Below are 16971 nucleotides of genomic sequence, written 5' to 3'. Positions count from 1 at the left end.
TATACCATGTTCTTGGATTGGAAGAATCAACATTGTGAAAATGACTCTACTACCCAAAGCAATCTATAGATTCAATGCAATCCCTATCAAACTACCACTGGCATTTTTCACAGAACTAGAACAAAAAATATCACAACTTGTATAAAAACACAAAAGACCCCGAATAGCCAAAGCAATCTTGAGAACGAAAAACGGAGCTGGAGGAATCAGGCTTCCTGACTTCAGACTATACTACAAAGCTACAGTAATCAAGACAGTATGGTACTGGCACAAAAACAGAAATATAGATCAATGGATCAGGATAGAAAGCCCAGAGATAAACCCACGCACATATGGTCACCTTATCTTTGACAAAGGAGGCAGGAATGTACAGTGGAGAAAGGACAGCCTATTCAATAAGTGGTGCTGGGAAAACTGGACAGGTACATGTAAAAGTATGAGATTAGATCACTCCCTAACACCATACACAAAAATACGCTCAAAATGGATTAAAGACCTAAATATAAGGCCAGAAACTGTCAAACTCTTAGAGGAAAACATAGGCAGGACACTCTATGGCATAAATCACAGCAAGGTCCTTTTTGACCCACCTCCTAGAGAAATGGAAATAAAAACAAAAGTAAACAAATGGGACCTAATGAAACTTAAAAGCTTTTGCGCAGCAAAGGAAATCATAAAGAAGACCAAAAGACAACCCTCAGAATGGGAGAAAATATTTGCAAATGAAGCAACTGACAAAGGATTAATCTCCAAAATTTATAAGCAGCTCATGCAGCTTAATAACAAAAAAACAAACAACCCAATCCAAAAATGGGCAGAAGACCTATATAGACATTTCTCCAAAGAAGATATACAGAGTGCCAACAAACACATGATAGAATGCTCAACATCACTAATCATTAGAGAAATGCAAATCAAAACTACAATGAGATATCATCTCATACCAGTCAGAATGGCCATCATCAAAAAATCTACAAACAATAAATGCTGGAGAGGGTGTGGAGAAAAGGGAACCCTCTTACACTGTTGGTGGGAATGTAAATTGATACAGCCACTATGGAGAACAGTATGGAGGTTCCTTAAAAAGCTACAAATAGAAGTACCATATGACCCAGCAATCCCACTACTGGGCATATACCCTGAGAAAACCATAATTCAAAAAGAGTCATGTACCAAAATGTTCATTGCAGGTCTATTTACAATAGCCCAGAGATGGAAACAACCTAAGTGTCCATCATCGGATGAATGGATAAAGAAGATGTGACACATATATACAATGGAATATTACTCAGCCATAAAAAGAAACGAAATTGAGCTATTTGTAATGAGGTGGATAGACCTAGAGTCTGTCATACAGAGTGAAGTAAGTCAGAAAGAGAGAGACAAATACTGTATGCTAACACATATATATGGAATTTAAGGGAAAAAAATGTCATGAAAAACCTAGGGGTGAAACAGGAATAAAGACACAGACTTACTAGAGAATGGACTTGAGGCTATGGGGAGGGGGAAGGGTAAACGGTGACAAAGCGAGAAAGAGGCATGGACATATATACACTACCAAACGTAAGGTAGATAGCTAGTGGGAAGCAGCCGCATAGCACAGGGAGATCAGCTCGGTGCTTTGTGACCGCCTGGAGGGGTGGGATAGGGAGGGTGGGAGGGAGGGAGACGCAAGCGGGAAGAGATATGGGAACATATGTATATATATAACGGATTCATTTTGTTGTGAAGCTGAAACTAACAAACAAACAAACAAAAAAAACCCATATCCTTTCAAGCCAACCTTCCGTACATCTTCCTCTGGATTCCTAAATTAACTAACTTGAGTCTATTCTTGAAAATGCTCTCATAAAATTACCCATAGATTCAAGATTAGGAGAACTAATAAGGGGTCTAAATGTTTAAAATATTAGAATTCTTAGATACTAGTCACATGGTTTACCTTGCTACTTGAATTAAAAAGGAAATTAGGGGCTTCCCTGGTGGCGCAGTGGTTGAGAGACCACCTGCTGACGCAGGGGACACGGGTTCGTGCCCCGGTCCAAGAAGATCCCACATGCCGCAGAGCGGCTGGGCCCGTGAGCCATGGCCACTGAACCTGCGTGTCCGGAGCCTGTGCTCTGCAACGGGAGAGGCCACAGCGGTGAGAGGCCCACTATAGCAAAAAAAAAAAAAAAAAAAAAAAAAAATTATTCAACTGTTATCAACAGTTATAAGAAATCTGTCAATACCATATCTAACAGCCCTCATTTAATTATTATTATCTAGCCACTCCAATGCTAGACATAACTTCATCAATTTTAGCAATTACTTTATTAATGATTCAAACACTTATGGAAGAAATAATAAAAGACTGACAATACTCCAATGAAAAATAGCTTATCTTTGTTTCTATAATAGAAATATTGATTGAGAAATCACTCAAAGCAAATCGTTCAGAACCTGAATCTGATTTCCAGTGAAAAACGTGTTTATTGAATAAGCACCAGGTGCAAGCCACTATGAGGCAGAAAAGGATAAGGAAGATACGGTTAGACATAATGCCATCTGAACTGAATTTTGAAAAGTAGAAATGGGAAGAAGTTCATTCTAAAGGAGAAAAAAGCATTAAGTTGACTAAGTAATTTGGTATTTTTTTAGCAGAGCTGACTGTCCACTTTGATCAGTGTATGTGACCAATATATTTTGACCAGACTAGTGAAAGGGAAGAACTTGAAAAATAGGATGAGGAAAAAAACAACAAACCACAACATGAATGTCAAGTTAAGGATTTCTTTAGACAATGGGAATCATTGCAAGTTTTGAGAGCCTGATTAGGACTGCCATTTTGAAGATTATTCAGAAGCAGATATGCAGGATAGGTTAAAGGGGAAGGAACTTAGTGAAGTAAATATATTATTGAAATAGTCTAGGAAGGAAGGAATTTTTGTGTAGTGATAGCACTTCTTAGTATAAGAACCAACTCTAGAATAACTGCACCCTACATCACTAGAGCAAGCAACTAGAAGAGATCAAAAGTAATAAAGGCCAATATCCCTGGCAAACAATATTTTAACCAACAAGAGGGGATGGTGGAGTACCCATTGTCAAACTGAATTTGTTTAAAAACTGGTGGTTAAAATGTCTTATAAAAACTGTCTTATAGGGCTTCCCTGGTGGTGCAGTGGTTGAGAGTCCGCCTGCCAATGCACGGGACACGGGTTCGTGCCCCGGTCCGGGAAGATCCCACATGCCGCGGAGCGGCTGGGCCCGTGAGCCATGGCCGCTGAGCCTGCGCGTCCGGAGCCTGTGCTCCGCAACGGGAGAGGCCACAACAGTGAGAGGCCCGCGTACCGCAAAAAAACCCCAAAAACAAAAAACTGTCTTATAAAGATTTCTGCTTCCAATAAAAGCAAACTAAGAAATTCAGATGAACCCTCCCACAGAGAACAACTAGATTTAATATAAAATATATTAATTTTTACATAATTAATTAATAATTTTTATTAATATAAAATATATAATATAAAATAACAACTAGATTCATTTAGCACAACCGCATGATCTAATTCAGCATCACTAATAATGGTACAAACCATTATCGTAAACTTCCAAATGCGATGAATGAGAAACACACATTACTCATGTAGCATTTTCGCCAAAAATGTTTACCCTAAATCCAATCATCAGAAAGAATCAGACATCCAGATCTTGGCACATTCTATAAGACATTAACAAATAATGATGCTATAAAGATTCAGAAATTCTCAGGAAAAAACACATTTTTTTCTTTTGAGAAGTTGAATCAGGAGTCTGACATGTCTTTTCTTGGGTGAAGCAAACACCAGAATCATTAATGATATAGTTTTAAAGCTGACTTTGGAGGCTCCAATTTAATTCTTTTTTTAAGCTCAAGTATCTGACATCTGTTTTACAGTAGTTTGAGCCTCAATGAGATGGAACAAAAGAAATGGAAATGAAGTACCCAAGACAAATGTGAAAGAATCAAAGAAGACAGAGTCTGCAAGATTTGACAACTGATTCACTTATGAGATAGTATGGAAAGTAGAACAGTCCCCCAAAGATGACTACATCATAACCCTTGGGACCTCTGAATATATTAGATTACATGGCGAAGAGGAACTGAGGTTGCACACCAGCCAACCTTAAAATAGGGAGAATATCACATTATCTGGACGGGCCCAATGTGATTACATGGAGTTCTTAAAAGGGAAAGAGGGAGGCAGAAAAGAACCAAAGAGGTGGCAATGTGAGAGGGATTAGGGTCGGCATTGCTGGCTTTGAAGAGAGAATGGGGCCACGAGTCAAGGAATGTGTTAAACTCCAGAAGCTGGAAAGAGCAAGGAAACAGATCCTCTCTTAGAGCCTCCAGAAAGAAAACACAGTCCTGTCAACACCTTTTGAATTCAGTAAGACCCATTTTTTTGGACTTCTGATCTCTAGAACTGTAAGGTAACAAACTGTGTTGTTATAAACTAATATAAATGGGGATGTAGGGGAAAGAGCGAGCCAGAAAGGATTCCTGGAATGAAGGTGCAATGCACAGAATTGGAGAAGCCTAATGAGGAGGCAGGTTTGGGAGAGAGGAGGAGTTTAATTTTGAGCACAAAACCGAGACAAGGAGGAACTCTAGTGAGTGGTTCAGTCAAGCTTTGGAGCCTAAGAGGCCTGGTTCTTACAAGCTATTCCACCTTGGCCAAGATAGTAAACCTCTCTGTGCCTCAATCTTTTCATCTTTAATAGGAATAATAATAGCACCTACTTCATAGACGATTATACAGAGGAATAAATGGGATAATTTATTATTATAAATAATATAGCAAGGCTCGTGTACTTAGTTTATGCTCAAATGTTGGTTGATGATAATGATGATGATATAGAAAACATGCTGTGTATTGCTTTTAGTCATCACAGGCCACTACACAACTTTAATTTGGTTTATGACCAAATATCAGTGTAGGAATAAAAAATGTAAATTAAACTACCTTGCTTCCTTGTTTAGAAGGGATGCCAGCTGTACTATTTCTGTTTCAATGATTATTCTCCAGATTTGTGCATATACATACACACACACACACACACACACAGAGAGATGAAACTGCATTCATTGTTCAAGTTGACATTTTGTTCCTCTTCTAAGACCTTGGATTTGCCCTTACAAAACCTACACAGCTGGCCTAAAGCCCGATGAGACTGCTATGCTCCAGGAACACTGGGGTTGGGAAATAGCTGTGTCCAATCCTGTAGCCTGCAGGGCAGGCTTTCTGCCTCAGAAGGGCAGAAAGAGGACAGTCACAGGAGAGATTAGCAAGAGGTCCAAGAGATGGAGGAAAATGGAACTTGCCTAAGTAGGGTTTATTATCACTTTACCTGTCCCATTAAAAGCACCACACCCTCCTAGGATGAATTATGCTTTAAAGATCACCTCTTTTCTTCCTGGAAATTGTTCTTCCTTCCTGGGGCTAAGGACAGGTATTTGCACATCTCTGGAGGTTACTATTTCCTACTTGCTCATTAAAGACAAAGTTTAATAAGACAGTGTGCCTGCTCTAAAAGAGCTCAAAGTCTGGTGAGTGACCAGCACCCAAACAATGGTATAAAAAATTTGTTTCAAGAAGGGTAAAACCAAGTGCTTCACATCAAGTGTGGAGACTCATGGAACACAGGTGGCAGCATAACAAAGGAAAATGCTCCAGAGGGAAGTGTAAACAAGTGCCTCTGGTAGAAAGGAGGTCTGTTTTCCAACTCTGATGCTCCATTGCCTCGTGGTCTATTAAATTTTACTCCATTTTCCCAAAGGATTGACATATAAGCGACAATCAATTAAAACCTGAGGTCGTGAGAGAATGCTGTTTTTCAACTCGAGGCCGAGAACCCTTACTGACAGATGCCTGTGCTATTTCCAGTTTTTGATTATTATGAATAAAACTGCTGTGAACATTCATTTACAAGTCTCTTTTTAGATGAGTGTTTATCTCAAATAAACACCTAGAGTGGAATTTCCGGGTCACAGGGTAGGTGTATGTTTAATTAAAACTTCTATTATAAGGGAATCAATAGAGATCGTGAGGCAAGACTGTGTTTAAAAACGGGTTGGCTAAAATGGAGAGTTTTGTGTGTGTGTGTGTGATCGCGCCGAATTTGTCAGGGACAGCAGTTTTATTTAAACATTGAAGAAATCTTTATCTCAATTTCAGTCCTCAAACTGGAATCTCCTCTAAATCAAGGAGACCATCTTGACTGACATGATGTTAGAGCGCCATTCATTTGTAAACGGTTTGCTCTACTGGATCCACACGCTGCCATTTTGCACCATCACTAACAGCATATTCTACCCCTCGTTTTAACTGAGTCCTCTGCATTTCTACATAGAATGACTCTGGTTGGTTGGGAAAGCTGGCATAAAGAGAAGCTCAAAGTACTGGCAAAATCACTGGGATGTACCCCATAAGTCCTCTGCTGACTCCATCAAAACACTTTTTTTTAAACCAGATCAAAATAATCGTATCTTTCATTATAAAGGAGAAACCTCTTCATTAATCACCTTGGAAATACTCTAGGATTTTTTCCATTCTGTTTTTATTTCCAAGTCATTTGCTTGCAACCTAAGGGGTCTGTAATGCATGATTCTTCTTCCTGTTAACTGAATTAGATGCCTCATCTGAAACTCCTGATAGCAATGCCAAGTTAGCTGGACTAGAAACAGATGCTGCTAATCCAAATATTAACCAGCTAGAGACACTAAGGCACGTATGACTTAGAACAAGGACCCAGGTGCCATCAAAGCTGAGATGTCAAGGCCTCTGCAGAGTAACCTCCTAACAAGGTCTTATTTGTATATGTTTCAGTTAAGGTTTTAATCTCTGATTAGAAGGGAGAAAATAAAAAAGATTTAACTTGCCAGCCCAAGCTTTCAGCAATATAAAAAACTGAAATCTGATTTGTCTGTTGGAAAAGTAGAAAGAAGACTTGATTCAAATAAGTACTTTAGAAATTCAAAGTACAGACACAGTGCTATGAGCTGTGCTATGAGCTGAAATGCATAGACATGCCCTTGTATTTACAGCACCTGCCATCAGAAAATCTCGGTGCCCTTCAGGGGAAGGTCCTGAGAAAAAGCTTTCTGATGACTGCAAAGAAACTGTAAGATAGACGTAGAAGGCAGAAGTGTCCCCGATCTAGTAAGATTTTCTCTTGCGTATTTAAAGAAAACTTTAAAAAGTCAAGTCAGCATATTCTTATTGAGAATTCAGAGAGTCTGAAATTTCAAATACATTTTTATAATAACATTAGGCACTTGGTAGACATAAGTCTTTTATAAAAAAATTTATTTCTCTGTTAATACAAATTCCAACATCAACAAACAATAGTCCAGTGGAAAAATACTTAGCCATTAACATTGAAAACTTCTTTTATTTAATAAATAGAACTTTGGCATTCAAAATTCTAGCTGTAAACCCTATTAAAAAGCAGAAACAAAAAAACAACCCCTTTACAAAAAAAGAGGCAAGGATGATAGATCAGAAGGCATAAGCCAACCAGTGGCTTCACATTCTTCTTACAATAACTGTATTTCAATTAAGTCATGACCGTTGTATTTACACATGAGGTATTCTGGGTGGTTCAAAAACTGAACCTAGTTTACAAAAACCACCAGTCATAGTGACTGATTATACACTCTGCTGTGCTTTTAATATAACCACCTAGCACCTTACTACTTCTTGTCATCACACCAATGTGATGCTGAATTTTATGTTTACATATTTAAATAACTATTTATACATATATGTACACATATACACACAAATGACTATACTCCAAAGGAGTTTCCTGCTCACTAAACAGGGAAAAGGCTGGGCTCCAAAGACATATATCTGATACCTCCCCTCATGTTTACTAAGGTACCTACCTAGTAACGAAAAACTGCTCCTTGCTTTAAAAAAAAGGAAAAAAAAAATTCTAATCAAGTCTATTTACAGAACAAGGTGCAATAATCATCAACATTCTTACAGCTTACGTAAAATAGAAATGAATGCTTACTGCAGGCAAAAAGGCACAAAAGGTTCTCTCTGTATGCAGCTGTAACAGTGTTGTTAATGACTTATTGATTTGAAACTACATTCTTTATATACTCAATACTTCTTTTAAATAAGAAAAAAATCCAAATATCCAAAACCTTTCCCTCTTCATGATTAAATGTAGAACATTATCATGCAGCAATTTTCACCATGACATTTTGGGGTGAAGCTAGAAATTTTATGTTTTGTGAACACTGGGAAAAAAACTGTCAAAAATGGAAACGAAATGAATTAACTTTGGCTCTGAGAGCTCTAGCTACTGGCAGTTTCAAATGACACAGTCTGAGTGAGCATGGTTATGAGAATTGCTTATTTCTGTAATTACATATCTACAGTGATAGAAAGCTGCATAAGAGAATGCCAATAATCCAAACTGAAGATGTGCCTGAGCTGAACTGTGTGATGTAAAAATATAGTCCAAGTTCTCAGCTACTGTATTATTCAATGAACTATTAGTGATACTGAAAGAACATTTTCCCAATAAAGTAGTTCCTTTAAAAATGCCCTCTAAGAGAATCCTATTAATAAGTCTTGAACTATGACAGAATTAATTTAGAAGCTCATTAGTGAGTCAGAAATGTACACTATCCATTTTAGCAACACTTTCCAGCTCTTGAGCTTGTCTCTAACAGGCTACTGGAAGAAGTCTAATTCAGTTTAATAAATTGCCATGAACAAAAAACAAATTCCACTAAAATAAAATACTGTTAACATTAAATACTGAATCCTATTTCAAATACAAAAAGGGGCCACATTTATTTATTTATTTTTTTAATTCAGGCATGGCTTACCTAGTCAATACTTAAGCAAAATTTCAAATAGATTTACTTTAAAACTTAGGTTAATTTTCACCTCAGACATACAATCACTGTAATAACTTCCAAGAATATCCTAGTTCAAACTAGGACAAGATACTATAGTGTTTCTATTTGCCCATCTTACCTAGCCTAACAGTAAAATCTTTGTTTTTAATGAGATACTGATATTCTTACTATTCTAACACAAAAGGTTGTCTTGGGAAAGGGGAATTTTCTGAAAAATAAAAATCAAAATTAAATACTGACAAATTAGAATACTACTAGTTTTATTTCCCCCCAAATTCCCTCCAAGTCTGTCTACTTATTATCTAGGCCCCTTTTCAAAACCCAGACTCCAAGAGATTACATTCTGTACTTCAGGGTTATACTTACACTATCACATCTTAAATCCCCTTTTTATGTGGAGCATACATTTTGGAAACTGAAATACATCAGCAGTAGTTAGTTAATTTTCTACTAGGTTAAATTTGTTTTAACCTCAAGATATGTGAACTAAGTCAAATTCTGTAAGTTTTAGAAAGCTAACTTATTTTTGAAAAATATAAATTACTTAATCCCAACTAAGCCGGAAAACAAAGTATCTACAGTGATCAAAACAAACGATCAAAAGTTTGTTTAAACAACAATACTAACCATAAACCCCCCAAACATACACATTTAAAAATCTAGTGACCCAAATCAGTGATTATTTGCCCATTATCACTATTATTTTAGGGTACCTTTACTTTCAAAATTATGGAGGCTGGGGTGTGGGGGAGGGGATTCTATTCAAAGAAGATGTAAAAGTGTTGTGTGCTACACTTGTAGTTTATCTATTTCAGATACTTTACTGTAAAGGGCCATTTTTACAGATCTTAATTTTTATAAGGCAGAATTCTTTGCATCAGATTTTTGGTACAAATTTACTACTCCCTGATTGTCTTCAAACCACCAACATTCAAAAACAAAAGAACACATGAGAAAGCCAAATTCTTGCTAGTGACTAAGTCCTTCCTTATTAGGTTAGGGACCTTGGGATGCAGAATCACTACAATGCACTGATTTCTTAGTGCCCAGATCCTGAGACTTAAAAGGGCAGGGAGGACTCAGGCACTGAATGGAAGGAAAAGTCTGATGTCCTTACAATGTATTATAACTGATTGTTGAAATATAACTATAAAATAACTATTGAGAGCTGTATATAAGTCAATTTCTGAACTGAATGTCTTCCTGGGTAGTCTCCTTGAAGGCCTTATCCCAAATATGTTTTCACTGCTGAAAACTTTAGGAGCATATTTTTCTAGGAGCAGCCTTTATACCAGCATATCAGCCCGGCAAGAAAACAGACATGTGATCTGCTCTTGCCTCAAACAATATTCTCCTGCTTGATTAACATCCCTCATTCCTTCTACCTGTTATTTAGTCTTGACCTAAATGAGACCTGGGGTTGCATCAAGAGATAAATCAAAACAACTTGTAAAGGACAATGACTGCCGTAACTAAGTACATTAAAAAGAACGTACATTTAAATGCTCTGAAGGCAATGGAATATACAGTCCTTCCAAAATACCAGTTAAGACAGGGAAATACTCATTTGGAAGCTTAAATGATTATATGTCTACAAAAAAGTCAGTTGCATTTCATAGTGATATCCTGTACCCCAGAAGAAGAACTAACCTGGCCAAATTTGTATTCTATGAAGAACCCTGTTTTTAACGTACTTTACCTAACAAAAGGAATTGCAATATCACCTGGGTTTAGATTTTGTTTTATGCTAGTGATAATTCAGATATAAAGAATACAGGTTGATTTTTTTCTTAAAGTAGTTTCAACTTTAAAACAGATACAAAACTGTTAAAATGTAAACATTTGAGATTTGGATAAATAAGCTATTGTTCCAGAGTCACTTTGTTAATCTTTCTTTTACAATAATGATCTGAGGCCTTAAGTTTGCATTAATTATATATGGCTTTGTTTACACTGATATATATATATAGATAGATAGATATATAGATAGATATAATATATAAACAAAAAGTTGTAAATAGTAAGGGACATGTTAAAATTAGTTCAGATTACGTTAAATTGCCTTGTAATACATACATTACAATGCTAACGGGAAAACCATCACATCAAAATTTCACATCTCTTCAGCAATTCACAAGCACTCTGGAAAAACAGCTGACCTATCTACAGTACTAAAATCAACCCAACCCTACAACCTCACCATCTCAGCACAGGGATTGTTCAAACACAGATGGTTTCGCCTGCTGTACTACTATTTGAACACTTGCCTGCTCGTTCAGCCAGCCCTTGAAAACCCCAAGTACAACACAAGCTTCTCCATGAAAAAAGAAGCAGCACAAGAATACAGTGTGTGCCTTTCTTAGAAGCTTTGCTTTGATCCTAGAAATCTTTATAATTTTGTGAACACACACACATACAGACACACACACACACACACACACACAAAAACTACAGGATTAAAAGAAATCCTATCCCTTTATCTGAAGGGCACTCTTCACAGCTTGGTCCTACAATCAGTAGTTTGAGAATACAGAAATTTTTTTCTTATACATTTTATCATATTTTTCAAATGGTAATTTAATTTTTTTCCTGATTAGATAAGCCCCTTCGATACTTCCTCACATCCCAATTCCTCCCCAACAGAACAAATCCACAGAAAAAAATATTTATGTGCAAGTCGTATGTCACCTGCAAGCTTCTATCATGGCTCCTAAAAGAAATGTGAAGAACCTAGCACAGCAGCATGTAACAATGGGTCGTTATTGCTGTGGGACCAACACTGGTCACTGGGTTACACAGTTGTCTCCCATGTCCTGAGCATAGCGGTCTGATATCGTGGTCCGTAATTCATCTATGTCCCTCCGTAACTGGCATACATCTGACAGTTTTTTAGTGAGTGTTTCTGGGCTGTGGTCATTCTCAGTCTCTTCAGCTGAACAGTTCATTGCTGTGGAAATAAAACATGGAGAAAATCTCACATTTTTTGGGAACAAAGTCATTTTAGGATTTTCAACTTATTATCATTGTAAATATAATGCTGTATACTGAATACAAGTCAGGCTCAGGTTTAAATTATGCATCACTCAATAGTAAATGCATCTTACCTACTTGGTCCTTTTAAAATTTTGCTAACTAAAATGCATTAAATTCATACAGTGATAACACACAAATTCAACAGGTTTAATGGATGACAATACTCCAAAAGTAAAAAGGAACATGCTCTAACAGCTCTCTTCAAACTCAGAAACAAAAATCTGAAAATCACTGTGTGGTGAGGGGCATTATCTTATATTTTTACAGACTGCAAAGTATTAACAATCGAGTGTGTGTGTGTGTGTGGGGGGGGGGGGGTTGGGACCCTATGATTCTAAACAACTGAATCAAGCTGACAGCTAGTTGCCCAATGGCTGAATCACTGAGGGTAAGGCCCTGAGTTAGCTAGCTTTTAATTAATTGGAGGCATAAGAGTCAGATAACTTGTTATTTATAACAAACATTAATTGAACTGTTTTACTGTTCATGAATCATGATCTGGGCACTATGCTGAGTGCTGAGGTCAGCAAAATACTGCATATAGTGGCTTATTCTTAATGATTTACATACAGTTTCACAAACAAGTAAATTCAGTCAGGTACCACAGGTGACCTGCCATTACACAAAGGCTACATTAGCACAAAGAAGAGAAAAAAAAAGGCCTCACTGGAGAGGGGACAGGTTCACTGAATGGGACAAGGAAGCAGAATGAACAAAGGTATACAGAAGCAGAAAACAAAACAGTCTGACAGAAATTGAGAAACATCAAGAAAACCAGCTCTAAAATAGCAGAACACAAATTTAGAGAGGGGAGTTCCAAGAAACAAGGCTGGAGAGGCAGGTGGGAGCCACCTTTATCTCTATTCTCAGGGAGGGTATTAGGAAATCAGAATCACAGGTTAGACAGATGGCTCTGGCAGCAATGTAAAGATGGACTGGGGTGGGGAGGGCACAGGCTTGGCAGAGAAACCAGTCCAGACGAAGGGCTACGAAAGCTTGAATTAAGGCAACAGTGCAGTGGAGATGTGGCAGCAGGAATAAACGTCACAAGTAGGAAGGGACTCATAGACATGAAGAAGTTCGATTATCAATCAGCTTGGAAAGGGGCCAGGGACTGGACACGGGACACAGATGGCGGAATGAGTAGGGTGGAGGATAAAATCTGGGTTGGGGTGATAGGTGGATAGTGGTTCTACTTATTGAGAGGAGGAACGGGTTTAGGGTAGGGAGGAAAGAAAAGTAGGTTCTGTTTCAAACATATTGAGTCTATGATACCTGTGAAACTGCTGGTCCTAATATACAGGTGAGTACAATCAGGACAAAAGGGACATTCTAGGCAGTGAGAGATGAATGTCTGTATGGGTCAAAGGTGTAGAGAAAACAGCAAACAAGTGCATATGTACAAGATTACTCAGAGAAAGTAAATAGAAACAAAAAGACCAACAAGAAAAGTTTCCTGGGCGACTGCCAGTATTTAAGTGGTGGAGAATTTCACAGATTGAGGCTGAGCAGTCATAAAAGTAGAAGCAGAGCCTAGAGAATGATGTCATGGAAACCATGGTAGCCCAGATTTAAGAAGGGTGGGGTGAACAGTATCAACAGATAACTGATGGAGTGATGAGATAAAGGTTCAAAACACCTCCATTGTTTTTGAGAAATTAGTTGGCTGGTCAAATTTGCAAATGCCAGCCTATAAGGTAAGGGCTCTGGGGTTAGACTTTGAAGACTGGAAGGGCTGTACACTGTGTGGGGGAGGTGCTGAGTCTCCCTTCTGTTCACATTAGGAGCACGCTCTTATCCTGGTACTGAAAAAGTAATAAATGCTACACAGGACAGTGCAGATGTAGAAGGTTACAAAGTAACTGAAGGGGTGACCAGCTCTAAAATGGTGGAGAAAACTGGTCTTTTGTGTGTGAGCTTTTATTTCTTGCTCCAAGAGATCACTGCTAACTAAACACCCCATGTTCACCTGGCAAACCTCTCCTCCTTTAAGATTCAAGCCAAACACCAGCTACTCCATGGAGCCTTCACAGCCCTTCCCAGGTAGATTTAGTTGGTTTTCCCCCTGTGCTCCCACTGCCCTCTTATCACATTTCAATTACAGTACTTACCACAATGCTGTAATATTTTGATGAATGTGTGAGCAAGGGCTGTATTCAACTTATCTGCGTTATCAGCACCTTAGTGCTTGGACCATAGAAGGCATCTGATAAATGTTTCCTGAGTGAGTGAATATACTTAAACATTGAAGTGTCTTTCAAAAAGAAACAACCCAATCAAAAAATGGGCAGAAAACCTAAATAGACAATTCTCCAAAGAAGACACACAGATGGCCAACAGGCACATGAAAAGCTGCTCAACGTCGCTAACTACCAGAGAAATGCAAGTCAAAACCACAAGGAGGTGTCACCTCACGCCGGTCAGAATGGGCGCCATCAGAACGTCCACAACAACAAATGCTGGAGGGGCTGTGGAGAAGAGGGAGCCCTCCTGCACTGCTGGTGGGAATGTAATTGGTGCAGCCACTACGGAGAACAGTATGGAGGTTCCTCATAAAGCCAAAAATAGAGCTGCCATAAAAAGAATGAAATAATGCCACTTGCGTCAACATGGATGGACCTAGAGATTATCATACTATGCAAAGTAAGTCAGAACGAGAAAGACAAATACCATATGATATCACTTATATGTGGAATCTAAAATATGACACAAATGAATGTATCTATGAAACAGAAACAGACTCACAGACATAGAAGACAGACCTTTCATTACCAGAGAGGAAAACGGGAGGCGGATAAACTAGGAGTCTGGGATTAGCAGATACAAACTACTATATATAAAATAAACAATAAGGTCTTCCTGGGAACTATATCCAATGTCTTATAATAAGCTAAAATGAAAAAGAATAAGTATTTTATATGTATAACTGTATTGCTTTTCTGTACACCATAAACTAAAACACAACACTGTAAATCAACTTATACTTCAATTTTTTTAAAAAAGTGTTTTTTACATACCCACACTCATATATGTGTTCTCACATTTATGAAGTGGAGGGGAAAATTCTGCTGACATCTCTGAGTACAGTTACATGTTTTATTTAACAAGTGAGATACTTCGATAAGGAGTATTATTTGGTTTGCCAAAATAACTACTATGAGGCAAGACGGCAGAATCTTTTTGATGAAACTGGAAACAAAACTAGTCTCCACTCAGTCACATATTAACCATATTATTAGGCAATTACTCAATACAAACATGTTGGTACATAAACACTATGGTCTTACTCCACTCATATCTCCTTACTGAAGTCCATTTCCTCCATATTAAAAAGAGACCAACATGTCAATATTATAATAATTTAGAGCCATGTAAGTTGAGTGTTCCAGCAAAATTAGCACAGACGGGAAGAGACACTAGGATATTCTTGTGGCGGTTCTCACCATTATGTGTTCAGGAAGGCAGAACTGAGGCAGAATGAGTGGGTGTCACATTGGAAGGGACAAAGCCAGCAGGTGTGCATCACAAGGGCAACAGATCTATGGGCCATGAAAACTGGCTCATGTGACAGCATTGGCACTTACATTAGACAGTTGCCATAGAACATACGTAAGAAAGCTTACGAGTACCTTCTCTCAAATATTTTACCAGTGGACTGATGGCTGGGTCATTAATTTAATACAACTGCCACATGAAAGCAAAGAGAATCATTACTTTTAGAAGAGTAATCAGGAAATCACACCCAACTACCATTCCAGTCACATATTAACAGAATCAGCATAGGAAACATCTCCTAGCAGGCACATTTATAGGCATTCTTCTGAGTGGCAGTCCATATCAACTACGACCCTGCTCATTTCTATAAACATAATGAGGCAAGTTCTAGCAATGAAGTAGGAACAGGTATTCAGACCCACAGATTGATTCATAAATATATAAATCTAAGTACGAAAGGAGATAAAAACAAATAGGGAAAAGGCAGTCAGAAGTTCCCGATTCATGAAGACACATTTCTAATTGTTAAGAAATACAGTAAGAACAAGTCATTAGCCACTTACATCGGATTCCCAGTAATAATGAAAGATTAGGCTCTTTGCCCTGAGCACGCTGATTAAGAATACTACACAATGCCTTCAAGTCCAACAAACAATAGGACATTTCCTTGAACAGCTGATCAATCACACTCAAATCAAATAGTGGCCTTTTGGAAAGAATGGTCTGCTGCCTGGATTGGTCTGCTTCCTGGCCCTGATCCAATAAGGAGCAGGTCTCTTCTGTTTGTCTTTGGTTCTGCAATGGATAAAGAAAACAAAAATCTGGTTGTTAGAACAGAGGAAAGGTACTCAAAAGCCATAAAAGTTAACAATCCCTCATCCAATTCTATAAAGAAAACAGCGGAATATTACATGCACATTAACCAAATTTAACTGCATACATATAGCAGGAAAAATAAAAAGGGAGAGAAAAAGAATTTAAATAGTGGAAACGGTGCCATCTGATGGCCTAGAGTAAACCTGAGAGAGGAAACGTGAATTCAAACAGCCTCAGTTTCTAGGGGGTCTCTCATGATCTCACATAAAAAGTACCTTGGTTGTGTATATATTTTGCTATGAAATGTATCCCAAGAACAAAAAGAACTGCAAAGAAAACTTAAACCTCATCCTACAGTTTTATTGTTAGTAGCCACAGTGATTTAGTTACTCTGAAACTATTCTTTGTACATTGGGAAAAAAGTATATATGTTACTATATTAATGTTGACAGGAACCAAACTTTTCAGTGTAAGAGAAAAAGAAATAAAAATATAAAATCAAAGGGAAAAAAAACGCCAAACAACTCTGAATTGTTAAATTTGAATTGGAAGTATCAGTACAAACTCATGATTTATTATGCTCAGAAAAGGCTACGCTCACCTCTTCCCCAAATTATCACCATTTACTCCTCATCCTGAAAACTGCTAATTAAAGGTAAGTTTAACTAGCTTTCCAGTTGGAACTGTATTTCAGAAAAGCCAAATAGCCTGGGTTGATGAGG

General features: G+C 37.8%; 1 protein-coding gene across 1 annotated transcript in view; it reads right to left on the bottom strand.

The window, feature by feature from the left end:
* Nucleotides 1-11181: 11181 nt before the first annotated feature.
* Nucleotides 11182-16971, bottom strand: part of CEP85L (centrosomal protein 85L) — a 151760-nt gene continuing 145970 nt past the window's right edge. The window contains exons 12-13 of the mRNA XM_082855459.1: nucleotides 15997-16228; nucleotides 11182-11852 (exon numbers count right to left, since the gene is read on the bottom strand). Of these exons, the coding sequence (XP_082711585.1) occupies nucleotides 11689-11852; nucleotides 15997-16228 (396 nt within the window). The 3' untranslated portion in view covers nucleotides 11182-11688. The remainder of the gene's footprint in view (nucleotides 11853-15996; nucleotides 16229-16971) is intronic.

This window comes from Leucopleurus acutus (genome assembly GCF_964270905.1).
Source record: "Leucopleurus acutus genome assembly, chromosome: 15".
Classification (NCBI taxonomy): domain Eukaryota; kingdom Metazoa; phylum Chordata; class Mammalia; order Artiodactyla; family Delphinidae; genus Leucopleurus; species Leucopleurus acutus.
This window is presented reverse-complemented; position numbering and strand designations above follow the sequence as displayed.